General features: G+C 39.9%; 2 protein-coding genes across 2 annotated transcripts; both read left to right on the plus strand.

The window, feature by feature from the left end:
• Positions 1-6,163: 6,163 nt before the first annotated feature.
• On the plus strand, positions 6,164-20,155 carry LOC117296601 (the record flags this gene model as incomplete). Its single annotated transcript, XM_033779620.1, has 11 exons — positions 6,164-6,499; positions 8,341-8,395; positions 8,628-8,968; positions 9,070-9,202; positions 11,547-11,824; positions 13,737-13,791; positions 14,024-14,364; positions 14,466-14,598; positions 17,407-17,684; positions 19,597-19,651; positions 19,884-20,155. Coding segments are annotated over exons 1-11 (2,277 nt in total), but the record flags the coding sequence as incomplete, so codon positions are not given.
• A 3,205-nt stretch (positions 20,156-23,360) lies between these two features.
• LOC117296602 lies at positions 23,361-26,065 on the plus strand. Its single transcript, XM_033779621.1, has 4 exons — positions 23,361-23,696; positions 25,551-25,605; positions 25,837-25,975; positions 26,059-26,065. Exons 1-4 carry the CDS (start codon positions 23,361-23,363, stop codon positions 26,063-26,065), a joined length of 537 nt encoding a protein of 178 aa, XP_033635512.1.
• The last annotated feature ends 1,520 nt before the right edge of the window (positions 26,066-27,585 follow it).

The raw sequence follows: 27,585 nt of genomic DNA on the forward strand, positions 1-27,585 counted from the left end.
GTTGGAAATATTAATCAGACATAAATATTATTAAATGCAGCGTCCCATTACGGGATAACAATCTTTACAACGAGGGTCCATGTTTATAAAGATTCATTTGCTAAACAAAAACTGAGTGGGGCACCAGTCCCTACAATGTAAACTTAATGTAGTTGTGGCTGGTAACCTGTTTCTGTTAAGCAATATATTTCCGTGCTTAGCGAGTTGTTGTGCTTAAACAAAACTGTATGAATTTTTCCCATCAGAACACTTTGGCTCTCCTGATAAGCGGACGTCGTTGTCATGAGGTAGAAGACAGTAACTTTTATTCTAACATCTGTCCGGCATTTAAATCTATATTTCGTTGTGTGCTGTTTTCATCCATCGTGCAAAGATGTATCCATCAGTTGTTGTGGTTGTTCTTGTATTGTCTTATGGATGCAGAGCGTGTGTCATCACGGGACATCCAGAGGATACCGTAGCCGAGGTAGGAGAGAATGCCACGCTGACGTGTACCACTGACTTTACTAGCTGTCAAGGTTGTACGATGCATTGGGAGCGTAAGACAACCAACGAATTTAAAGTACTTTCAACGTGTGGTTCTTCTTGGATAGACAAATATTCAGTGTCTTCTGGTCCTTACTGGTCTTTGACTATTAAAGGAGTCCAGTCAAGTGATATGAGACAGTATCGATGCAAGATGTACTCAAAAGGAACAAGTGACCCCTGGGCGTTTTCTCCCCTAGTGACCCTCATCATACCATCACTAATCGACATAATTGTTGAGCCGCCTCGTCGAGAAATAACAGCGGGAGATAATGCTGAATTTCACTGTAACGTTCAGCCACAGAGTGAAGTTCTATCAACCCTCAAAGTGGAATGGTTTGTGAATGGAACCAATGTCAGGAGAATTCAAGATCCACCACTTTATGAATTTTGTAACAATGAATACACCTTAAAATTTCTAGAAATAAGTGTTAATCACACTAACGTGTATTGTAAGGCATTCATTGGAACTAAATTTGGGAAAAGAAGTGATACATATTTGATACTCATTCATCCTCGGAAGAAACCGATAATATCCACTACTCAAGTACCTGAGACTAAAGAGTCTCTCACCGTCAACCCTATTGAGTTTCCCCCCGACACTGATGAGCCATCTGCTACTCAAATACCTGAGACTGAAGAGTCTCTCACTGTCAACCCTACTGAGTTTCCCCCCGACACTGATGAGCCTTCCACTACTCAAGTACATGAGACTGAAGAGTCTCTCACCGTCAACCCTACTGAGTTTCCCCCCCCCCCCGACACTGATGAACCTTCCGCTACTCAAATACCTGAGACTGACGAGTCTCAGCCCAACTCTGGCAGCACAAATTCCCACAACATGGTGCCTTCACACTCAACAACACCAACAGAGAGAAACAGACCAAGTGTGACCGTAGAGGGAGCACATCAGTCACCATCCATCCATCCTTCTACCAAGAGTCCTGATCCTAAACTCCAAGACTCATCCTCGGTTGATAATTCTACATTCATCATAGTAGGAGGAGTTGTCGCTGCTGTCTTCTTGATGCTGGTCATCTCATTTCTTATCTACTGTCTCGTCATCAAAAGAAAACCCAAAGCGACACACATCACACGTTCTGCATCTACACCTCAAGATGATGGAGGAGAAAGTGATGCAGACGGGATATCAGAAACCCAACTTCACGGAGACACTCCGAGGTGTGATCAAGAAAATGAGCACACTAGCTCTGCAGGCGAGAGGTCAGTTGAGTCTCCGAGAGAAACAGTTGCTGTAGTAGTGACACCGGACTTACACCAGCAGGCAGAGACAAAACAGGATCAAGACAATGTAGACAAACCTCTGTCCACTGAAACTGGTGGACCAGGCAAGGATGTGGAGAAACGTATCGACAAAAAGATTCATCTTGAGTCCATGTATGCTGTGGTGGATAAAAGTGGCGCCAAAAGTAAAACATTTGGCGCCATTTCCACTGAGGATGCATCTCAGAAAAACTCAAGAGGTGGGAAGGATGGATCGAAGAAGCTGAATCATGGAACAGACACCGCTCAGACCGCGAGTAGTTATTCCAAACATGAAAGTCCGCCTGAGCGTCAGAAACCAACCGTCGCTGTGAAGGCTTTGCCGGTACCAGGACGCGTCGCGTCCGGTCAGAAACCCCCTCGCGTCATTCCGTACCATCTCTCCAAACACCGAGCCAGCACCATGACCCAAGCCCAGGCCGGGCTAGAGCAGACGGCAGACCGTGGTGAGGACGGTCTCGTCAAGGATGACCCAAGACAGAGGAATGTGGAAGGTCTGATCTACGCTGACTTGAATCTATCGCGAGGATCAGCAAGAATCATCAATACAGAGGAGGAGACGCTTTATGCTGACATTGGAAACAAGAATTAGACTGTGAGTAGGATGGGGGAGGGGGTACACGCCCTTAAAAGGATGATAAAGTGAAATGAAATCAGAGAAAGAGATGGTAGAAAAGCAGTTATCACACGTTCTTTTCCAGTCTCTCTCTAAAAACAACATCAGGTTTACTTATTGTACTTCAAAGTCTACTGATGTTGTATGTTGCCTTCGATGACAATGATAGGCTGTTCAAATGTTCTCAACAATTCATGCTTTGTCTCCTAATTCTTCATTTGCGTGTACAAGATCCAACGCTATCAACCCCTGAGCTCCTTTCCATGTAGTTTAAAGATTCCTGACAGTAAGCCTCTATAACAAAATAATATAGAGACTTGTGGGAGCCGTTAAAGGATTTGGGTACATTTTGTAACACAAAACACATTGTCCACAGGTTTACAGTAAACTTACACAGTTTGAAGATAATGATGCTGGAAAGCTTCTGTGAAAATAATTATCTCCTGAGATGCTGTAGTTTTTGAGAAATGAGTAAACAATGTTATGAAAATACGTTTTCACATGCTAAAATAAATTTCGTCTCATGATCAGTGAGACGAAAATTATTTCCATGACATTCTTTTACTAATTTCTCAAAAACCACAGCACCCCAGCAAGTAATGGTTCCAGGAAGCTTTCTACTATCATTATCTTCAAACGGTGTAAGTTTTAGTGTAAATAGACATTTTGTTTTATTGTCCTAAAAAAATACCTAGACCCTTTAAAGGCTCGTAGCAGAATTGTTTTGAGTATCATAATTCAGATGAATTAAATTAGTGCTACATGCCGGTGGAAACATACTAAAATTAGGTTACAAGGTAGACTGTAAAAATGTTAACACCAGAAAGAAACTGTATTAGAAAACTTTAAGTTTTGGTACAGGCACCTCAGCAAGTTATTTATTTTCAGGGAAGCTTTCTACTTTCATTATCTTCAAACTGTGTAAGTTTAGTGTAAATCTGTGGACATTGTGTTTTTGTTTGTCCAACACAATAAACCCTTTAAATGTCTGTCGCGGTGATGATAGCGAAACGGCTCTCTCGCATTATCTCACGCCGACTGCTGCTCTATGATTACTGCTCTCATTTAAAGACAATGAACACTATTGGTAAGTAAGACTAGTCTTTACAGTTGGTGTATCTCAACATACGCATAACATAACAAACCTGTGAAAATTTGAGCTCAATCGGTCGTCGAAGTTGCGAGAAAATGATGAAAGAAAAAACACCCTTGTTGAAAACGATTTTGCGTGCATTTCAATTGGAATAAAAGACTTCTAGTCTTTAATTATTTGAGAGAGAAATTACCTCTTTCTCAAAATCTACGCTACTTCAGAGGGAGCCGTTTCTCACAATGTTTTATACTATCAACATCTCTCCATTACTCGTTACCAAGTAAGTGTTTATGATAATATTTGTTTTGAGTAATTACCGAACGTGTCAATCCCTTTAAAAAATGAGAGCTTAGTCGTGAGAGCAGCCGTCTCGCGCAGAGCTAGCAGCAGTCTTTCAAGGTAGTTGCGACATAGCCGTCTCGCTATCACCTCGACAGGCATGTAACGACTTGTCCACAAGTCTACTAATGTTGTTTATTATTGTTGCTCATGGGCGTTTTCTTTTCAGTTATAAGGAAGTCAGAGTGGAACTTAAGAGGAATTAACACAGTTTAATGTCTACTCAGGAAACCCATTATAAATAGGAATTAAAGGGTCTATGTAACTTTTGTAGGACAAAAAACACACAATGTCCACAGATTTACACTAAACTTACACAGTTTGAAGATAATGATAGTAGAAAGCTTTCCTGAAAATATTACGTGCTGAGGTGCTGTAGTTTTGGGGAAACGAGTAAAACAATGTTATGAAAATAATTTTCGTCTCATGAGACGAAAATTATTTTAATCATTTACAAACGTATTTTCATGACATTGTTTTACTCATTTCTCAAAAACTACAGCACCTCAGTAAGTACTATTTGAAGGGAAGCTTTCCACTATCATTTTCTTCAAACCCTGTAAGTTTAATGTAAATCTATGGACATTTTGAAAAGGAACCCAAATCCTTTAAGTTGTAATATTACATTAATTTACTTAGAAAAATTTACTCAAGATGAGCACTTTAGCAATGATTTTATATAATTTATTTTCAAATACATGTAGTTTTTCAATAAATCGCATTTGTATATTCAGATATCAAAGTTGTCTGCTTAAAGCCGCTTGACACTATTGGTATATTACTCAAAATAATTGTGAGCAAAAAAACTTAATTGGTAACAAGCAATGGAGAGCTGTTGATAGTATAAAACATTGTGAGAAACTCTGAAGTAAAGGAACGTTGTTAAAGAAGTAGTCTTCATTAAAATATTTGAATTGAATTCGAGACCTAAACTGAGGTCTCGAATTCAAGCATCTGAAAGCACACAACTTGTGCGACAAGGATATTTTTTCTTCCAATATTCTCTCGCAACCTCGACGACTAATTGAGTTCAAATCTTTACAGGATTATTATTTTATGCATATGTGTTGAGATACACCAAGTGAGCAGACTGGTCTTTGACTATTACCAAAGGTTCAGCAAAGTTGTCTGCTTTAAAGGAAGGTTACAGAATTGGTAAGAAACAAAAATCGTGATGATCATAGATTTGCATAAAACTTACACAGTCTAATGATGATGATGGTAGAAAACACCCCTTGAAATATTTCAGTCTGAAATGTCATATTTGATGAGAAATAAATTATCTAATTTCGCTCAGTCTAGTTTATCGCTCAGTGAGCGTTTTATTCATTTTTGTTTTGGCATCGATGCAATGCAAAATTTGTAATCGGTTTTTCACTATTCTCTCGTGACCAAGATGTCCGATTGATCTCAAACTTCGACAGGTTTGTCAGTTTATGTTCAGGGTAGATTACATAAAGTGCTTACACTGCCAGCAACTGTTTTGTTAGCAAAAACAAATTCTGTAATCTTCCTTTAAACAACTCTATATTAATTGTGCCCCGGTGGTCATTGCTAGAGTAGGAAATAAGGCATACATTTGTAGCAATGATAACTGTTGGGAGTTTGACAAACCCATAAACGTCAATAGATAAGCCAGAACATCACGGGATATATTATTTTAAAACTCAATTTAAAAATTAAAGAATTTATATCCTTCTTGTCACTATTTGACCTTAAAAGAGTGTTATTGTTTTGAGAAACCTTTTCTTGACTGAGAAATGCGCAATAATTTACCAGGAAAAAGAGCTACTTCTAACATTTGTATAATATATTGTACTTTACCAAAACCACTTATACTGGTAAGTGCCTAATGGACGTTCAAGTTATAGCGTATAGAAACTATTTATTCATAACCCATTTCTATAATTTATAGGGACAGGCCTTTAGTGTTGGTGTTTTAGTGCATAACATCGCAAACAACGAGCAATTTCAAATCGCAACATTTTGAGAGATTGGTAATTACCAATAGTGTCACCTGCCTTTAAATATACGGTAATACAATGGGTCAAAATCAGAAACTTATACTGTCAAAACATCAATTGTCATAAGTAGCTCATCGCAACAATTGTTACCAGTCAACCTACAAAACGCCACACGAACATTTTAATGGTATCCTGCTCATAATAAATAAGTAATTCATCAAGGCCACGGACTCGCATAAATGTTTTAAATCTGGAGGTCGCCGCGTTTGAATAATTAATTTTTTTAACGTGATAATTATCGGTAAACTGTGAAACTCTACGACGATAAGCCAGAGTGAGACAATGGCCATCTTCAGTGGTTGGATTTTCCTCTTGCTTGAGATGTTTCTTGAGGTTTCAGCGTCTTATAGTGTGAGTGGTCTTTACCGAGGGGTCTGGTACCAGCCGGTAGAGCACTACGCCCTGCTAGGCCATTCCTTCATGAATATCTCAGGCATCTCTGCCGTCAGATGTTCAGTTCGGTGTCTCAGCCATCATGAATGTTTTTCTTTCAACTACGATAACATCAATCAACTCTGTCAGATGAACAACGCCAGTGCTGAGCACGTCTGTGACAACTTTCAAGGAATGCCGTATGTTTCGTATTACGACGCAACCGCAAAACCAATCACCTGCAAGGTAGTTGTAAAATTCGTTTATGTGTATTTCTTAAGGATTAAACCAAATGATTCTTATTTTAAACAGCTACCTGTGGGGAATGTTTTCAACGGAAATGTATTTAACTTGTTCACCATTTTAATGTAATTTTGATATGTGTACACTTCTGAATTTTTCGTAATATTATTATCGAATAAAAAATCAGGCCCCTACCTTAAAGCCTCGGTCACAACCCACCGTGCGTGTTTTTTGCCCGTACGTTTTTTTGGGAGGCCACGGCCGCCACGTTTTTCTGAAAACGTGGGGAGGGAGTGGCAAGAGCAGGGAGGAAGTACGTCAACGCACGGTTTGCGCAAGGTGTAAGTACGTGGCCCGCACGCCACGCCTGACCGTAAGTGGTTGCGTGCAACGTACGTTTCGCACGTGGTAAGTGAGTTGTACATGCTTACAACGTGCTTACAACGTATGACCATATTATTGCGATCGCCACGTTATCGTACGGAGGACGTACTTACACGTGCTTGTCACGTACGGTGTCCTTACTCACTATTATGACGAAAAGGTATTATGATGAAAGCTGAAAGTTTTACACATCAATAAGTTTACTTTCTTCAATTCACATGTTCGAAATTTAAAAATGAATGATAAGATACTTGTACCACAACATGTAGAATGTACAAATTGTGTATTTAGACACTATTGGCAGACCATTACCGTTCTCCGCTTGGTCGCCTACAGTGGCAATATCGGGTGGTTTGAGCACATGAACTCATGATACTCAGGATTTAGTTTTATGAACTCTGGGGATGGGGAGACTTTCCCTGAACTCATGATTTAATTTAATGTTTTCATGTGTCAATAAACATGTAGAAGTTTATTGTGTCAAACAAATAATAAAATGTTGCCTTTTGGGCTGCAGATGCAGCGACCCCTTTTTGTGTCTTCTTCGGCATCTTGGAGACGAAATGATGGCCCTCTTCCGTCGGTTTTTTATACTGCAGAAATCAGTGCGCACAGCGTGTGTTGTAAGTGCGGAGCATGTGCTTACTCGGTACGGTCCACGTGAGTTCTGCGTGCTCATTGGACAGTTGAACTGGGGAAGTGCCGAGTAAGCACGGACCACGCACTTATCACATGCGCAGCACGCACGTGCTAAGTGCGCCGGTCGTGGAGCAAGTGACCGTTGGAAAAAAATTAAAAGAACTCACGGAGTCAGTGCGTTGTGCGCTCGTTGACTGTAGAGGGCACGCGCGTCACCCGTACGTCGCCCGTACTGGGGGTGAATCCGTACGGGTGACGCAGAGAAAGTTCCTCATGCACTAAAAGTGCTACCTCGTGTCTGTGTGCTCCCAAATCCGTACTGAGGCGGTACTCACCACGTACGGATCCCCAAATCTTGCCCACGTTTTTGCAAGTAGACAGCACGCACTTGCACGTACGGCGGGTTGGGACCGCCGCTTAAGGTTTTGAAAAACTAAAAACACTTCTGCCGTTGACGGCGCGGGTCATAAGACAATGCCGCTGACGTCTGTTAAAGTTTACTTTGTTATACCTCCACGCTGCAACAAAGCGGCAGTACAAATTGGAGCTCCCAACTATGACGTTTTGAGAGTGATTACGTAACAGGGCTTTTCGCAAATCTCTCAGAAAAGCGCTGGATAAGGGTATTCGAAATGTTTTTTTTTTACACAATTAAAATCTATTTATAATCATATGACTCGATTTCCTTATTCATTGAAAACATTTAAAATGAAATTCAGCCAAGTTCACAACTTGACATTTTCGTTCAAGCAGGTCTTTAAAAGTTGCACAATATTTTTGTATAAATTTCAAAATGTGTTCGTTCCTACCTTGTTTTACAGAGTATTATTTCTGGCAATGCAAAGTGCGCTCCTGTGAAGGTCTCTGTGGGTTTTGGTGAGTAATCAGATAATTGTTTGTTTTAATTCCGTTGGAGCGTTTAAAGACACTGAACATAACCAAAAGGTGTCCAGTGCCTTTACGAACATGCAAGAAACTGTGGAAGATTTAGACATCATGACCCAGTTCAAGTAGATCTTTTTTATCCAAGCCACCTTTAATAAAACTCAAAACCACATTGTGGGCATTATGTGTACATAAATCTTGTATCTTTCTATTCCCGATCCAGAGAAACTCGGTCTTGAAGATGGTTCGATCCCCGATGAGAGCCTCTCCGCATCAAACAGCTGGGATAGCAAGGAGGTCAGCACACCGGCTGGTGGCCGTCTCAACAAGATAGCACCTGACGGTACTACCATGGGAGCATGGTGTCCTATGGTAGAGGACACCAACCAGTGGATACAGGTGGATTTAGGCAACCCGACCTACGTCACTGGGGTACTCACACAAGGGCGTAACGGTGGAGCTGTCCCGGAAACTGCCCAGTGGGTGACAAAGTACAAGGTGCAGTTCGAACCGCCCTCACCGGCAGGTCTTGTTGATGTGAAGGACCAACTTGGTCAAACTCAGGTATGTTGATATATTAAAGAGCCTCCTTTGATTTCACCCTTTTTAGAATGAAAACCCCTGATAAACAGCTAATAATAAGATGTTATGTGTCCTCCTTCTAGATATTCAATGGCAACACCGACAGAAACAGCATCGTGGAGAGGCGCTTCTTCAAGCCCGTCTTGGCGGTCAAGATTCGCATCGTGCCCGTTGAGTGGGTGTGGTTCATCGCGCTGCGTTTTGAGCTGCTTGGCTGTAAATAAGTAACATGCAGTAGACGACATACTTTAAGCGATGGAGGAAACTTCAATTCATTTAAATGTTTAATTCAACTTGGTTTATTGGTTTGACATAAAAACTAATAAAAATCTAATCAAAATTTAGGTTTAACTGACCATAATGTGACACCAACCTTGATATCTAGTGTTCAACACACAGTTTAGTTTTCAATGTGCATTCATACCCGTGTACCAGGGAATTCTGTCCGCCGGGGACTTTGTACCCAATACATATGGGGGGGGGGCAGAATAGTTTTCAACATTGAAAATTATTGTAAGCTGAAGAACGATGTTTCAAAAGAGGGCGTACACAGTTCGCCGTGGGGGTGGGCAAAGAATCCCCGGGGGACAGAATCTCCTGCCACAGCATATTATCTTTGTTTTAAAATAAATCCAAATTATTACAACCAATTTGCGAACGACAGAATGTGTTTTAACTGATTTGATGTTCTTAATAATTTCATTTGCATGTATTATATTAAGTGTCTATAAGTATAAGTAAGAGCAAACCCATCTCTTTTAAAGATAGTGGACACTATTGTTAATAATTGTCAAAGACTAGTCTTCACAGTTGGTGTATCTCAACATATGCATAAAATAACAAACCTGTGAACATTTTAGCTAAATCGGTCGTTGAAGTTGCGAGATAATAATGAAAGAAAAATACCCTTGTCACACGAAGTTTTGTGCTTTTAGATGGTTGATTTCGAGACCTCAAATTCTAAATATTAGGTCTCGAAATCAAATTCGTGGAAAATTACTTCTTACTTGAAAACTACGTCACTTCAGAGGGAGCTGTTTCTCACAATGTTTTATACTATGCTTTAGTTTGGGGAAAACGAGTAAAACAATGTTATGAAAATAATTTTCGTCTCATGAGACGAAAATTATTTTAATCATTTACAAACGTATTTTCATGACATTGTTTTACTCATTTCTCAAAAACTACAGCACTTCAGTAGATAACATTTGAAAGGAAGCTTTCCACTATCATTATCTTCAAACCATGTAAGTATAATGTAAATCTATGGACATTTTGAAAAAGGTACCCAAATCCTTTAAGTTGTAATATTATATAATTTACTTAAAAAAATTTACTCAAGATGAGCACTTTAGCTATGATTTTATATAATTTATTTTCAAATACATGTAGTTTTTCAATAAATCGCATTTGTATAATTATTCAGATATCAAAGTTGTCTGCTTAAAGCCGCTTGACACTATTGGTAATTACTCAAAATAATTGTGAGCATAAAAAACTTAATTGATAACAAGCAATGGAGAGCTGTTGATAGTATAAAACAGGGTTGTCAGTTTATGTTCAGGGTAGATTACATAAAGTGCTTACACTGCCAGCAACTGTTTTGTTAGCAAAAACAAATTCTGTAATCTTCCTTTAAACAACTCTATATCAATTGCGCCCCGGTGGTCATTGCTAGAGTAGGAAATAAGGCATACATTTGTAGCAATGATAACTGTTGGGAGTTTGACACACCCGTAAACGTCAATAGATAAGCCAGAACATCACGGGATATATTATTTTAAAACTCAATTTATATCCTTCTTGTCACTGTTTGACCTAAAAAGAGTGTTATTGTTTTGAGAAACCTTTTCTTGACTGAGAAATGCGCAACAATTTACCAGGAAAAAGAGCTACTTCTAACATTTGTATAATATATTGCACTTTACCAAAACCACTTATACTGGTAAGTGCCTAATGGACGTTCAAGTTATAGCGTATAGAAACTATTTATTCAACAAACTATTTATTCGACAAACACGGTCGGCCATTTATGGGAGTCAATTTTTTGACTCCCATAAATGGCCGACCGTGTTAGTTCGCAAAGTAAAAGGAAAACCACGCAATTTCGAAGCATATTAATTTGTGTGGATCTTTATATTCTACTTTCAAAACATTTTTCTAACCATATGTATTTTCATAACAAACGGTTTCAAACGCTTTTTATAGACCAACTCGTCCGATCCAAGGCAACGTGTTCCTTTAAATATACGGTAAAACAATGGGTCAAAATCAGAAACTTATACTGTCAAAACATCAATTGTCATAAGTAGCTCATCGCAACAATTGTTACCAGTCAACCTACAAAACGCCACACGAACATTTTAATGGTATCCTGCTCATAATAAATAAGTAATTCATCAAGGCCGCGGACTCGCATAAATGTTTTAAATCTGGAGGTCGCCGCGTTTGATAATTATCGGTAAACTGTGAAACTCTACGACGATAAGCCAGAGTGAGACAATGGCCGTCTTGAGTGGTTTGATTTTCCTCTTGCTTGAGATGTTTCTTGAGGTTTCAGCGTCTTATAGTGTGAGTGGTCTTTACCGAGGGGTTTGGTGCCAGCCGGTAGAGCACTACGCCCTACTAGGCCAGTCCTTCATGAATATCTCAGGCATCTCTGCCATCAGATGTTCAGTTCGGTGTCTCAGCCATCATGGATGTTTTTCTTTCAACTACGATCACATCAATCAAGTCTGTCAGATGAACAACGCCAGTGCTGAGCACGTCTGTGACAACTTTCAAGGAATGCCGTATGTTTCGTATTACGACGCAACCGCAAAACCAATCACCTGCAAGGTAGTTGTAAAATTCGTTTATGTGTATTTCTTAAGGATTAAACTAAATGATTCTTATTTTAAACAGCTACCTGTGGGGAATGTTTTCAACGGAAATGTATTTAACTTGTTCACCATTTTAATGTAATTTTGATATGTGTACACTTCTGAATTTTTCGTAATATTATTATCGAATAAAAAACCAGGCCCCTACCTTAAAGCCTCGGTCACAACCCACCGTGCGTGTTTTTTGCCCGTACGTTTTTTGGGGAGGCCACGGCCGCCACGTTTTTCTGAAAACGTGGGGAGGGAGTGGCAAGAGCAGGGAGGAAGTACGTCAACGCACGTCACTCGCACGGTTTGCGCAAGGTGTAAGTACGTGGCCCGCACGCCACGCCTGACCGTAAGTGGTTGCGTGCAACGTACGTTTCGCACGTGGTAAGTGAGTTGTACATGCTTACAACGTGCTTACAACGTATGACCATATTGCGATCGCCACGTTATCGTACGGAGGACGTACTTACACGTGCTTGTCACGTACGGTGTCCTTACTCACTCGCATGTTGTAAGTGCGTGCAAGTGCGATAAACGTGAGTTTTTCGCCCGACGTCGGGGTTGGGGGGGGGGGGCGGGTATTATGACGAAAGCTGAAAGTTTTACACTTCAATAAGTTTACTTTCTTCAATTCACATGTTCGAAATTTAAAAATGAATGATAAGATACTTGTACCATAACATGTAAAATGTACAAATTGTGTATTTAGACACTATTGGCAGACCATACCGTTCTCCGCTTGGTCGCCTACAGTGGCAATATCGGGTGGTTTGAGCACATGAACTCATGATACTCAGGATTTAGTTTTATGAACTCTGGGGATGGGGAGACTTTCCCTGAACTCATAATTTAATTTTATGTTTTCATGTGTCAATAAACATGTAGAAGTTTATTGTGTCAAACAAATAATAAAATGTTGCCTTTTGGGCTGCAGATGCAGCGACCCCTTTTTTGTGTCTTCTTCGGCATCTTGGAGACGAAATGATGGCCCTCTTCCGTTGGTTGTTTATACTGCAGAAATCAGTGCGCACAACGTGTGTTGTAAGTGCGGAGCATGTGCTTACTCGGTACGGTCCACGTGAGTTCTGCGTGCTCATTGGACAGCTGAACTGGGGAAGTGCCGAGTAAGCACGGACCACGCACTTATCACATGCGCAGCACGCACGTGCTAAGTGCGCCGTTCGTGGAGCAAGTGACCGTTGGAAAAAAATTAAAAGGACTCACGGAGTCAGTGCGTTGTGCGCTCGTTGACTGTAGAGGGCACGCGCGTCACCCGCACGTCGCCCGTACTGGGGGTGAATCCGTACGGGTGACGCAGAGAAAGTTCCTCATGCACTAAAAGTGCTACCTCGTGTCTGCGTGCTCCCAAATCCGTACTGAGGCGGTATTCACCACGTACGGATCCCCAAATCTTGCCCACGTTTTTGCAAGTAGACAGCACGCACTTGCACGTACGGCGGGTTGAGACCGCCGCTTAAGGTTTTGAAAAACTAAAAACACTTCTGCCGTTGACGGCGCGGGTCATAAGACAATGCCGCTGACGTCTGTGAAAGTTTACTTTGTTATACCTCCACGCTGCAACAAAGCGGCAGTACAAATTGGAGCTCCCAACTATGACGTTTTGAGAGTGATTACGTAACAGGGCTTTTCGCAAATCTCTCAGAAAAGCGCTGGATAAGGGTATTCGAAATGGTTTTTTTTTTTACACAATTAAAATCTATTCATTATCATATGACTCGATTTCCTTATTCATTCAAAACATTTAAAATGAAATTCAGCAAAGTTCACGACTTGACATTTTCGTTCAAGCAGGTCTTTAAAAGTTGCACAATATTTTTGTATAAATTTCAAAATGTGTTCGTTCCTACCTTGTTTTACAGAGTATTATTTCTGGCAATGAAAAGTGCGCTCCTGTGAAGGTCTCTGTGGGTTTTGGTGAGTAATCAGATAATTGTTTGTTTTAATTCCGTTTGAGCGTTCAACGACACTGAACATAACCAAAAGGTGTCCAGTGCCTTTACGAACATGCAAGAAACTGTGGAAGATTTAGACATCATGACCCAGTTCAAGTAGATCTTTTTTATCCAAGCCACCTTTAATAAAACTCAAAACCACATTGTGGGCATTATGTGAACATAAATCTTGTATCTTTCTATTCCCGATCCAGAGAAACTCGGTGTTGAAGACGGTTCGATCCCCGATGAGAGCCTCTCCGCATCAAACAGCTGGGATAGCAAGGAGCTCAGCACACCGGCTGGTGGCCGTCTCAACAAGATAGCACCTGACGGTACTACCATGGGAGCATGGTGTCCTATGGTAGAGGACACCAACCAGTGGATACAGGTGGATTTAGGCAACCCGACCTACGTCACTGGGGTACTCACACAAGGGCGTAACGGTGGAGCTGTCCCGGAAACTGCCCAGTGGGTGACAAAGTACAAGGTGCAGTTCGAACCGCCCTCACCGGCAGGTCTTGTTGATGTGAAGGACCAACTTGGTCAAACTCAGGTATGTTTATATATTAAAGAGCCTCCTTTGATTTCACCCTTTTTAGAATGAAAACCCCTGATAGACAACTAATAATAAGATGTTATTTGTCCTCCTTCTAGATATTCAATGGCAACACCGACAGAAACAGCATCGTGGAGAGGCGCTTCTTCAAGCCCGTCTTGGCGGTCAAGATTCGCATCGTGCCCGTTGAGTGGGTGTGGTTCATCGCCCTGCGTTTTGAGCTGCTTGGCTGTAAATAAGTAACATGCAGTAGACGACATACTTTAAGCGATGGAGGAAACTTCAATTCATTTAAATGTTTAATTCAACTTGGTTTATTGGTTTGACAAAAAACATAAAAAAATCTAATCAAAATTTAGGTGTAACTGACCATAATGTGACACCAACCTTGATATCTAGTGTTCAACACACAGTTTAGTTTTCAATGTGCATTCATACCCGTGTTCCAGGGAATTCTGTCCGTCGGGGACTTTGTACCCAATACATATGGGGGGGACAGAATAATTTTCAACATTGAAAATTATTGTAAGCTGAAGAAGGATGTTTCAAAAGAGGGCGTACACAGTTCGCCGTGGGAGTGGGCAAAGAATCCCCGGGGGACAGAATCTCCTGCCACAGCTTATTATCTTTGTTTTAAAACAAATCCAAATTATTACAACCAATTTGCGAACGACAGAATGTGTTTTAACTGATTTGATGTTCTTAATAATTTCATTTGCATGTATTATATTAGGTGTCTATAAGTATAAGTAAGAGCAAACCCATCTCTTTTAAAGATAGTGGACACATTGTTAATAATTGTCAAAGACTAGTCTTCACAGTTGGTGTATCTCAACATATGCATAAAATAACAAACCTGTGAACATTTTAGCTAAATCGGTCGTTGAAGTTGCGAGATAATAATGAAAGAAAAATACCCTTGTCACACGAAGTTTTGTGCTTTTAGATGGTTGATTTCGAGACCTCAAATTCTAAATATTAGGTCTCGAAATCAAATTCGTGGAAAATTACTTCTTACTTGAAAACTACGTCACTTCAGAGGGAGCTGTTTCTCACAATGTTTTATACTATGCTTTAGTTTGGGGAAAACGAGTAAAACAATGTTATGAAAATAATTTTCGTCTCATGAGACGAAAATTATTTTAATCATTTACAAACGTATTTTCATGACATTGTTTTACTCATTTCTCAAAAACTACAGCACTTCAGTAGATAACATTTGAAAGGAAGTTTTCCACTATCATTATCTTCAAACCATGTAAGTATAATGTAAATCTATGGACATTTTGAAAAGGAACCCAAATCCTTTAAGTTGTAATATTATATAATTTACTTAGAAAAATTTACTCAAGATGAGCACTTTAGCTATGATTTTATATAATTTATTTTCAAATATATGTAGTTTTTCAATAAATCGCATTTGTATATTCAGATATCAAAGTTGTCTGCTTAAAGCCGCTTGACACTATTGGTAATTACTCAAAATAATTGTGAGCATAACAAACTTAATTGGTAACAAGCAATGGACAGCTGTTGATAGTATAAAACATTGTGAGAAACTCTGAAGTAAAGGAACGTTGTTAAAGAAGTAGTCTTCATTAAAATATTTGAATTGAATTCGAGACCTAAACTGAGGTCTCGAATTCAAGCATCTGAAAGCACACACCTTGTGCGACAAGGATGTTTTTTCTTCCAATATTCTTTCGCAACTTCGACGACTAATTGAGTTCAATTTTTTGCAGGATTAATATTTTATGCATATGTGTTGAGATACACCAAGTGAACAGACTGGTCTTTGACTATTACCAAAGGTGCAGCAAAGTTGTCTGCTTTAAAGGAAGGTTACATAATTGGTAAGAAACAAAAATCGTGATGATCACAGATTTACATAAAACTTACACAGTCTAATGATGATGATAGTAGAAAACACCCCTTGAAATATTTCAGTCTGAAATGTCATATTTGATGACAAATAAATTATCTAATTTCGCTCAGTCTAGTTTATCGCTCAGTGAGCGTTTTATTCATTTTTGTGTTGGCATCGATGCAATGCAAAATTTGTAATCGGTTTTCACTATTCTCTCGTGACCAAGATGTCCGATTGATCTCAAACTTCGACAGGTTTGTCAGTTTATGTTCAGGGTAGATTACATAACGTGCTTACACTGCCAGCAACTGTTTTGTTAGCAAAAACAAATTATGTAATCTTCCTTTAAACAACTCTATATCAATTGTGCCCCGGTGGACAGCGCTACAGTAGGAAATAAGGCATACATTTGTAGCAATGATAACTGTTGGGAGTTTGACACACCCGTAAACGTCAATAGATAAGCCAGAACATCACGGGATATATTATTTTAAAACTCAATTTAAAAATTGAAGAATTTATATCCTTCTTGTCAATGTTTGACCTAAACAGAGTGTTATTGTTTTGAGAAACCTTTTCTTGACTGAGGAATGCGCAATAATTTACCAGGAAAAAGAGCTACTTCTAACATTTGTATAATATATTGCACTTTACCAAAACCACTTATACTGGTAAGTGCCTAATGGACGTTCAAGTTATAGCGTATAGAAACTATTTATTCATAACCCATTTCTATAATTTATAGGGACAGGCCTTTAGTGTTGGTGTTTTAGTGCATAACATCTCAAACAAGGAGCAATTTCAAATCGCAACATTTTGAGAGATTTGTAATTACCAATAGTGTCCACTGCCTTTAAATATACGGTAATACAATGGGTCAAAATCAGAAACATATACTGTCAAAACATCAATTGTCATAAGTAGCTCATCGCAACAATTGTTACCAGTCAACCTACAAAACGCCACACGAACATTTTAATGGTATCCTGCTCATAATAAATAAGTAATTCATCAAGGCCGCGGACTCGCATAAATGTTTTAAATCTGGAGGTCGCCGCGTTTGATAATTATCGGTAAACTGTGAAACTCTACGACGATAAGCCAGAGTGAGACAATGGCCGTCTTGAGTGGTTTGATTTTCCTCTTGCTTGAGATGTTTCTTGAGGTTTCAGCGTCTTATAGTGTGAGTGGTCTTTACCGAGGGGTTTGGTGCCAGCCGGTAGAGCACTACGCCCTACTAGGCCAGTCCTTCATGAATATCTCAGGCATCTCTGCCATCAGATGTTCAGTTCGGTGTCTCAGCCATCATGGATGTTTTTCTTTCAACTACGATCACATCAATCAAGTCTGTCAGATGAACAACGCCAGTGCTGAGCACGTCTGTGACAACTTTCAAGGAATGCCGTATGTTTCGTATTACGACGCAACCGCAAAACCAATCACCTGCAAGGTAGTTGTAAAATTCGTTTATGTGTATTTCTTAAGGATTAAACTAAATGATTCTTATTTTAAACAGCTACCTGTGGGGAGTGTTTTCAACGGAAATGTATTTAACTTGTTCACCATTTTAATGTAATTTTGATATGTGTACACTTCTGAATTTTTCGTAATATTATTATCGAATAAAAAACCAGGCCCCTACCTTAAAGCCTCGGTCACAACCCACCGTGCGTGTTTTTTGCCCGTACGTTTTTTGGGGAGGCCACGGCCGCCACGTTTTTCTGAAAACGTGGGGAGGGAGTGGCAAGAGCAGGGAGGAAGTACGTCAACGCACGTCACTCGCACGGTTTGCGCAAGGTGTAAGTACGTGGCCCGCACGCCACGCCTGACCGTAAGTGGTTGCGTGCAACGTACGTTTCGCACGTGGTAAGTGAGTTGTACATGCTTACAACGTGCTTACAACGTATGACCATATTGCGATCGCCACGTTATCGTACGGAGGACGTACTTACACGTGCTTGTCACGTACGGTGTCCTTACTCACTCGCATGTTGTAAGTGCGTGCAAGTGCGATAAACGTGAGTTTTTCGCCCGACGTCGGGGTTGGGGGGGGGGGGCAGGTATTATGACGAAAGCTGAAAGTTTTACACTTCAATAAGTTTACTTTCTTCAATTCACATGTTCGAAATTTAAAAATGAATGATAAGATACTTGTACCATAACATGTAAAATGTACAAATTGTGTATTTAGACACTATTGGCAGACCATACCGTTCTCCGCTTGGTCGCCTACAGTGGCAATATCGGGTGGTTTGAGCACATTAACTCATGATACTCAGGATTTAGTTTTATGAACTCTGGGGATGGGGAGACTTTCCCTGAACTCATGATTTAATTTTATGTTTTCATGTGTCAATAAACATGTAGAAGTTTATTGTGTCAAACAAATAATAAAATGTTGCCTTTTGGGCTGCAGATGCAGCGACCCCTTTTTTGTGTCTTCTTCGGCATCTTGGAGACGAAATGATGGCCCTCTTCCGTTGGTTGTTTATACTGCAGAAATCAGTGCGCACAACGTGTGTTGTAAGTGCGGAGCATGTGCTTACTCGGTACGGTCCACGTGAGTTCTGCGTGCTCATTGGACAGCTGAACTGGGGAAGTGCCGAGTAAGCACGGACCACGCACTTATCACATGCGCAGCACGCACGTGCTAAGTGCGCCGTTCGTGGAGCAAGTGACCGTTGGAAAAAAATTAAAAGGACTCACGGAGTCAGTGCGTTGTGCGCTCGTTGACTGTAGAGGGCACGCGCGTCACCCGCACGTCGCCCGTACTGGGGGTGAATCCGTACGGGTGACGCAGAGAAAGTTCCTCATGCACTAAAAGTGCTACCTCGTGTCTGCGTGCTCCCAAATCCGTACTGAGGCGGTATTCACCACGTACGGATCCCCAAATCTTGCCCACGTTTTTGCAAGTAGACAGCACGCACTTGCACGTACGGCGGGTTGAGACCACCGCTTAAGGTTTTGAAAAACTAAAAACACTTCTGCCGTTGACGGCGCGGGTCATAAGACAATGCCGCTGACGTCTGTGAAAGTTTACTTTGTTATACCTCCACGCTGCAACAAAGCGGCAGTACAAATTGGAGCTCCCAACTATGACGTTTTGAGAGTGATTACGTAACAGGGCTTTTCGCAAATCTCTCAGAAAAGCGCTGGATAAGGGTATTCGAATTGTTTTTTTTTTTTACACAATTAAAATCTATTCATTATCATATGACTCGATTTCCTTATTCATTGAAAACATTTAAAATGAAATTCAGCAAAGTTCACGACTTGACATTTTCGTTCAAGCAGGTCTTTAAAAGTTGCACAATATTTTTGTATAAATTTCAAAATGTGTTCGTTCCTACCTTGTTTTACAGAGTATTATTTCTGGCAATGAAAAGTGCGCTCCTGTGAAGGTCTCTGTGGGTTTTGGTGAGTAATCAGATAATTGTTTGTTTTAATTCCGTTTGAGCGTTCAACGACACTGAACATAACCAAAAGGTGTCCAGTGCCTTTACGAACATGCAAGAAACTGTGGAAGATTTAGACATCATGACCCAGTTCAAGTAGATCTTTTTTATCCAAGCCACCTTTAATAAAACTCAAAACCACATTGTGGGCATTATGTGAACATAAATCTTGTATCTTTCTATTCCCGATCCAGAGAAACTCGGTGTTGAAGACGGTTCGATCCCCGATGAGAGCCTCTCCGCATCAAACAGCTGGGATAGCAAGGAGGTCAGCACACCGGCTGGTGGCCGTCTCAACAAGATAGCACCTGACGGTACTACCATGGGAGCATGGTGTCCTATGGTAGAGGACACCAACCAGTGGATACAGGTGGATTTAGGCAACCCGACCTACGTCACTGGGGTACTCACACAAGGGCGTAACGGTGGAGCTGTCCCGGAAACTGCCCAGTGGGTGACAAAGTACAAGGTGCAGTTCGAACCGCCCTCACCGGCAGGTCTTGTTGATGTGAAGGACCAACTTGGTCAAACTCAGGTATGTTTATATATTAAAGAGCCTCCTTTGATTTCACCCTTTTTAGAATGAAAACCCCTGATAGACAACTAATAATAAGATGTTATTTGTCCTCCTTCTAGATATTCAATGGCAACACCGACAGAAACAGCATCGTGGAGAGGCGCTTCTTCAAGCCCGTCTTGGCGGTCAAGATTCGCATCGTGCCCGTTGAGTGGGTGTGGTTCATCGCCCTGCGTTTTGAGCTGCTTGGCTGTAAATAAGTAACATGCAGTAGACGACATACTTTAAGCGATGGAGGAAACTTCAATTCATTTAAATGTTTAATTCAACTTGGTTTATTGGTTTGACAAAAAACATAAAAAAATCTAATCAAAATTTAGGTGTAACTGACCATAATGTGACACCAACCTTGATATCTAGTGTTCAACACACAGTTTAGTTTTCAATGTGCATTCATACCCGTGTTCCAGGGAATTCTGTCCGTCGGGGACTTTGTACCCAATACATATGGGGGGGACAGAATAATTTTCAACATTGAAAATTATTGTAAGCTGAAGAAGGATGTTTCAAAAGAGGGCGTACACAGTTCGCCGTGGGAGTGGGCAAAGAATCCCCGGGGGACAGAATCTCCTGCCACAGCTTATTATCTTTGTTTTAAAACAAATCCAAATTATTACAACCAATTTGCGAACGACAGAATGTGTTTTAACTGATTTGATGTTCTTAATAATTTCATTTGCATGTATTATATTAGGTGTCTATAAGTATAAGTAAGAGCAAACCCATCTCTTTTAAAGATAGTGGACACATTGTTAATAATTGTCAAAGACTAGTCTTCACAGTTGGTGTATCTCAACATATGCATAAAATAACAAACCTGTGAACATTTTAGCTAAATCGGTCGTTGAAGTTGCGAGATAATAATGAAAGAAAAATACCCTTGTCACACGAAGTTTTGTGCTTTTAGATGGTTGATTTCGAGACCTCAAATTCTAAATATTAGGTCTCGAAATCAAATTCGTGGAAAATTACTTCTTACTTGAAAACTACGTCACTTCAGAGGGAGCTGTTTCTCACAATGTTTTATACTATGCTTTAGTTTGGGGAAAACGAGTAAAACAATGTTATGAAAATAATTTTCGTCTCATGAGACGAAAATTATTTTAATCATTTACAAACGTATTTTCATGACATTGTTTTACTCATTTCTCAAAAACTACAGCACTTCAGTAGATAACATTTGAAAGGAAGTTTTCCACTATCATTATCTTCAAACCATGTAAGTATAATGTAAATCTATGGACATTTTGAAAAGGAACCCAAATCCTTTAAGTTGTAATATTATATAATTTACTTAGAAAAATTTACTCAAGATGAGCACTTTAGCTATGATTTTATATAATTTATTTTCAAATATATGTAGTTTTTCAATAAATCGCATTTGTATATTCAGATATCAAAGTTGTCTGCTTAAAGCCGCTTGACACTATTGGTAATTACTCAAAATAATTGTGAGCATAAAAAACTTAATTGGTAACAAGCAATGGACAGCTGTTGATAGTATAAAACATTGTGAGAAACTCTGAAGTAAAGGAACGTTGTTAAAGAAGTAGTCTTCATTAAAATATTTGAATTGAATTCGAGACCTAAACTGAGGTCTCGAATTCAAGCATCTGAAAGCACACACCTTGTGCGACAAGGATGTTTTTTCTTCCAATATTCTTTCGCAACTTCGACGACTAATTGAGTTCAATTTTTTGCAGGATTAATATTTTATGCATATGTGTTGAGATACACCAAGTGAACAGACTGGTCTTTGACTATTACCAAAGGTGCAGCAAAGTTGTCTGCTTTAAAGGAAGGTTACATAATTGGTAAGAAACAAAAATCGTGATGATCACAGATTTACATAAAACTTACACAGTCTAATGATGATGATAGTAGAAAACACCCCTTGAAATATTTCAGTCTGAAATGTCATATTTGATGACAAATAAATTATCTAATTTCGCTCAGTCTAGTTTATCGCTCAGTGAGCGTTTTATTCATTTTTGTGTTGGCATCGATGCAATGCAAAATTTGTAATCGGTTTTCACTATTCTCTCGTGACCAAGATGTCCGATTGATCTCAAACTTCGACAGGTTTGTCAGTTTATGTTCAGGGTAGATTACATAAAGTGCTTACACTGCCAGCAACTGTTTTGTTAGCAAAAACAAATTCTGTAATCTTCCTTTAAACAACTCTATATCAACTGTGCCCCGGTGGTCATTGCTAGAGTAGGAAATAAGGCATAAATTTGTAGCAAACCTTAATGTTGTCCCTTAAATAATTATAATAAACTATACTTAATGTATACAAGTAATGTTGTAATTTAACCTCTTACAATCATTGTATATTATATGTCCAAGGACAGCATTGAAATAAATGTATATTGATTGATTGATTGATTGATTGCAATGATAACTGTTGAGAGTTTGACAAACCCATAAACGTCAATAGATAAGCCAGAACATCACGGGATATATTATTTTAAAACTCAATTTAAAAATTTAAGAATTTATATCCTTCTTGTCATTGTTTGACCTAAAAAGAGTGTTATTGTTTTGAGAAACCTTTTCTTGACTGAGAAATGCGCAATAATTTACCAGGAAAAAGAGCTACTTCTAACATTTGTATAATATATTGCACTTTACCAAAACCACTTATACTGGTAAGTGCCTAATGGACGTTCAAGTTATAGCGTATAGAAACTATTTATTCATAACCCATTTCTATAATTTATAGGGACAGGCCTTTAGTGTTGGTGTTTTAGTGCATAACATCTCAAACAACGAGCAATTTCAAATCGCAACATTTTGAGAGATTGGTAATTACCAATAGTGTCCACTGCCTTTAAATATACGGTAATACAATGGGTCAAAATCAGAAACATATACTGTCAAAACATCAATTGTCATAAGTAGCTCATCGCAACAATTGTTACCAGTCAACCTACAAAACGCCACACGAACATTTTAATGGTATCCTGCTCATAATAAATAAGTAATTCATCAAGGCCACGGACTCGCATAAATGTTTTAAATCTGGAGGTCGCCGCGTTTGATAATTATCGGTAAACTGTGAAACTCTACGACGATAAGCCAGAGTGAGACAATGGCCGTCTTGAGTGGTTTGATTTTCCTCTTGCTTGAGATGTTTCTTGAGGTTTCAGCGTCTTATAGTGTGAGTGGTCTTTACCGAGGGGTCTGGTACCAGCCGGTAGAGCACTACGCCCTGCTAGGCCGGTCCTTTATGAATATCTCAGGCATCTCTGCCGTCAGATGTTCAGTTCGGTGTCTCAGCCATCATGGATGTTTTTCTTTCAACTACGATCACATCAATCAAGTCTGTCAGATGAACAACGCCAGTGCTGAGCACGTCTGTGACAACTTTCAAGGAATGCCGTATGTTTCGTATTACGACGCAACCGCAAAACCAATCACCTGCAAGGTAGTTGTAAAATTCGTTTATGTGTATTTCTTAAGGATTAAACCAAATGATTCTTATTTTAAACAGCTACCTGTGGGGAATGTTTTCAACGGAAATGTATTTAACTTGTTCACCATTTTAATGTAATTTTGATATGTGTACACTTCTGAATTTTTCGTAATATTATTATCGAATAAAAAATCAGGCCCCTACCTTAAAGCCTCGGTCACAACCCACCGTGCGTGTTTTTTGCCCGTACGTTTTTTTGGGAGGCCACGGCCGCCACGTTTTTCTGAAAACGTGGGGAGGGAGTGGCAAGAGCAGGGAGGAAGTACGTCAACGCACGTCACTCGCACGGTTTGCGCAAGGTGTAAGTACGTGGCCCGCACGCCACGCCTGACCGTAAGTGGTTGCGTGCAACGTACGTTTCGCACGTGGTAAGTGAGTTGTACATGCTTACAACGTGCTTACAACGTATGACCATATTGCGATCGCCACGCTATCGTACGGAGGACGTACTTACACGTGCTTGTCACGTACGGTGTCCTTACTCACTATTATGACGAAAAGGTATTATGATGAAAGCTGAAAGTTTTACACATCAATAAGTTTACTTTCTTCAATTCACATGTTCGAAATTTAAAAATGAATGATAAGATACTTGTACCATAACATGTAGAATGTAAAAATTGTGTATTTAGACACTATTGGCAGACCATTACCGTTCTCCGCTTGGTCGCCTACAGTGGCAATATCGGGTGGTTTGAGCACATGAACTCATGATACTCAGGATTTAGTTTTATGAACTCTGGGGATGGAGATACTTTCCCTGAACTCATGATTTAATTTAATGTTTTCATGTGTCAATAAACATGTAGAAGTTTATTGTGTCAAACAAATAATAAAATGTTGCCTTTTGGGCTGCAGATGCAGCGACCCCTTTTTTGTGTCTTCTTCGGCATCTTGGAGACGAAATGATGGCCCTCTTCCGTCGGTTTTTTATACTGCAGAAATCAGTGCGCACAACGTGTGTTGTAACTGCGGAGCATGTGCTTACTCGGTACGGTCCACGTGAGTTCTGCGTGCTCATTGGACAGTTGAACTGGGGAAGTGCCGAGTAAGCACGGACCACGCACTTATCACATGCGCAGCACGCACGTGCTAAGTGCGCCGGTCGTGGAGCAAGTGACCGTTGGAAAAAAATTAAAAGAACTCACGGAGTCAGTGCGTTGTGCGCTCGTTGACTGTAGAGGGCACGCGCGTCACGTCACCCGTACGTCGCCCGTACTGGGGGTGAATCCGTACGGGTGACGCAGAGAAAGTTCCTCATGCACTAAAAGTGCTACCTCGTGTCTGTGTGCTCCCAAATCCGTACTGAGGCGGTACTGACCACGTACGGATCCCCAAATTTGCCCACGTTTTTGCAAGTAGACAGCACGCACTTGCACGTACGGCGGGTTGGGACCGCCGCTTAATGTTTTGAAAAACTAAAAACACTTCTGCCGTTGACGGCGCGGGTCATAAGACAATGCCGCTGACGTCTGTTAAAGTTTACTTTGTTATACCTCCACGCTGCAACAAAGCGGCAGTACAAATTGGAGCTCCCAACTATGACGTTGAGAGTGATTACGTAACAGGGCTTTTCGCAAATCTCTCAGAAAAGCGCTGGATAAGGGTATTCGAAATGGGTTTTTTTTTTACACAATTAAAATCTATTTATAACCATATGACTCGATTTCCTTATTCATTGAAAACATTTAAAATGAAATTCAGCCAAGTTCACAACTTGACATTTTCGTTCAAGCAGGTCTTTAAAAGTTGCACAATATTTTTGTATAAATTTCAAAATGTGTTCGTTCCTACCTTGTTTTACAGAGTATTATTTCTGGCAATGCAAAGTGCGCTCCTGTGAAGGTCTCTGTGGGTTTTGGTGAGTAATCAGATAATTGTTTGTTTTAATTCCGTTGGAGCGTTTAAAGACACTGAACATAACCAAAAGGTGTCCAACGCTTTAAGAACATGCAAGAAACTGTGGAAGATTTAGACATCATGACCCAGTTCAAGTAGATCTTTTTTATCCAAGCCACCTTTAATAAAACTCAAAACCACATTGTGGGCATTATGTGTACATAAATCTTGTATCTTTCTATTCCCGATCCAGAGAAACTCGGTCTTGAAGATGGTTCGATCCCCGATGAGAGCCTCTCCGCATCAAACAGCTGGGATAGCAAGGAGGTCAGCACACCGGCTGGTGGCCGTCTCAACAAGATAGCACCTGACGGTACTACCATGGGAGCATGGTGTCCTATGGTAGAGGACACCAACCAGTGGATACAGGTGGATTTAGGCAACCCGACCTACGTCACTGGGGTACTCACACAAGGGCGTAACGGTGGAGCTGTCCCGGAAACTGCCCAGTGGGTGACAAAGTACAAGGTGCAGTTCGAACCGCCCTCACCGGCAGGCCTTGTTGATGTGAAGGACCAACTTGGTCAAACTCAGGTATGTTGATATACTAAAGAGCCTCCTTTGATTTCACCCATTTTAGAATGGAAACCCCTGATAAACAACTTATAATAAGATGTTATTTGTCCTCCTTCTAGATATTCAATGGCAACACCGACAGAAACAGCATCGTGGAGAGGCGCTTCTTCAAGCCCGTCTTGGCGGTCAAGATTCGCATCGTGCCCGTTGAGTGGGTGTGGTTCATCGCGCTGCGTTTTGAGCTGCTTGGCTGTAAATAAGTAACATGCAGTAGACGACATACTTTAAGCGATGGAGGAAACTTCAATTCATTTAAATGTTTAATTCAACTTGGTTTATTGGTTTGACATAAAAACTAATAAAAATCTAATCAAAATTTAGGTTTAACTGACCATAATGTGACACCAACCTTGATATCTAGTGTTCAACACACAGTTTAGTTTTCAATGTGCATTCATACCCGTGTACCAGGGAATTCTGTCCGCCGGGGACTTTGTACCCAATACATATGGGGGGGGGGGGGCAGAATAGTTTTCAACATTGAAAATTATTGTAAGCTGAAGAACGATGTTTCAAAAGAGGGCGTACACAGTTCGCCGTGGGGGTGGGCAAAGAATCCCCGGGGGACAGAATCTCCTGCCACAGCATATTATCTTTGTTTTAAAATAAATCCAAATTATTACAACCAATTTGCGAACGACAGAATGTGTTTTAACTGATTTGATGTTCTTAATAATTTCATTTGCATGTATTATATTAAGTGTCTATAAGTATAAGTAAGAGCAAACCCATCTCTTTTAAAGATAGTGGACACTATTGTTAATAATTGTCAAAGACTAGTCTTCACAGTTGGTGTATCTCAACATATGCATAAAATAACAAACCTGTGAACATTTTAGCTAAATCGGTCGTTGAAGTTGCGAGATAATAATGAAAGAAAAATACACTTGTCACACGAAGTTTTGTGCTTTTAGATGGTTGATTTCGAGACCTCAAATTCTAAATATTAGGTCTCGAAATCAAATTCGTGGAAAATTACTTCTTATACTTGAAAACTACGTCACTTCAGAGGGAGCTGTTTCTCACAATGTTTTATACTATGCTTTAGTTTGGGGAAAACGAGTAAAACAATGTTATGAAAATAATTTTCGTCTCATGAGACGAAAATTATTTTAATCATTTACAAACGTATTTTCATGACATTGTTTTACTCATTTCTCAAAAACTACAGCACTTCAGTAGATAACATTTGAAGGGAAGCTTTCCACTATCATTATCTTCAAACCCTGTAAGTTTAATGTAAATCTATGGACATTTTGAAAAGGTACCCAAATTCTTTAAGTTGTAATAATTTATTACATTAATTTACTTAGAAAAATTTACTCAAGATTAGCACTTTAGCTATGATTTTATATAATTTATTTTC

Source organism: Asterias rubens, chromosome 11 (genome assembly GCF_902459465.1).
Source record: "Asterias rubens chromosome 11, eAstRub1.3, whole genome shotgun sequence".
NCBI lineage: Eukaryota > Metazoa > Echinodermata > Asteroidea > Forcipulatida > Asteriidae > Asterias > Asterias rubens.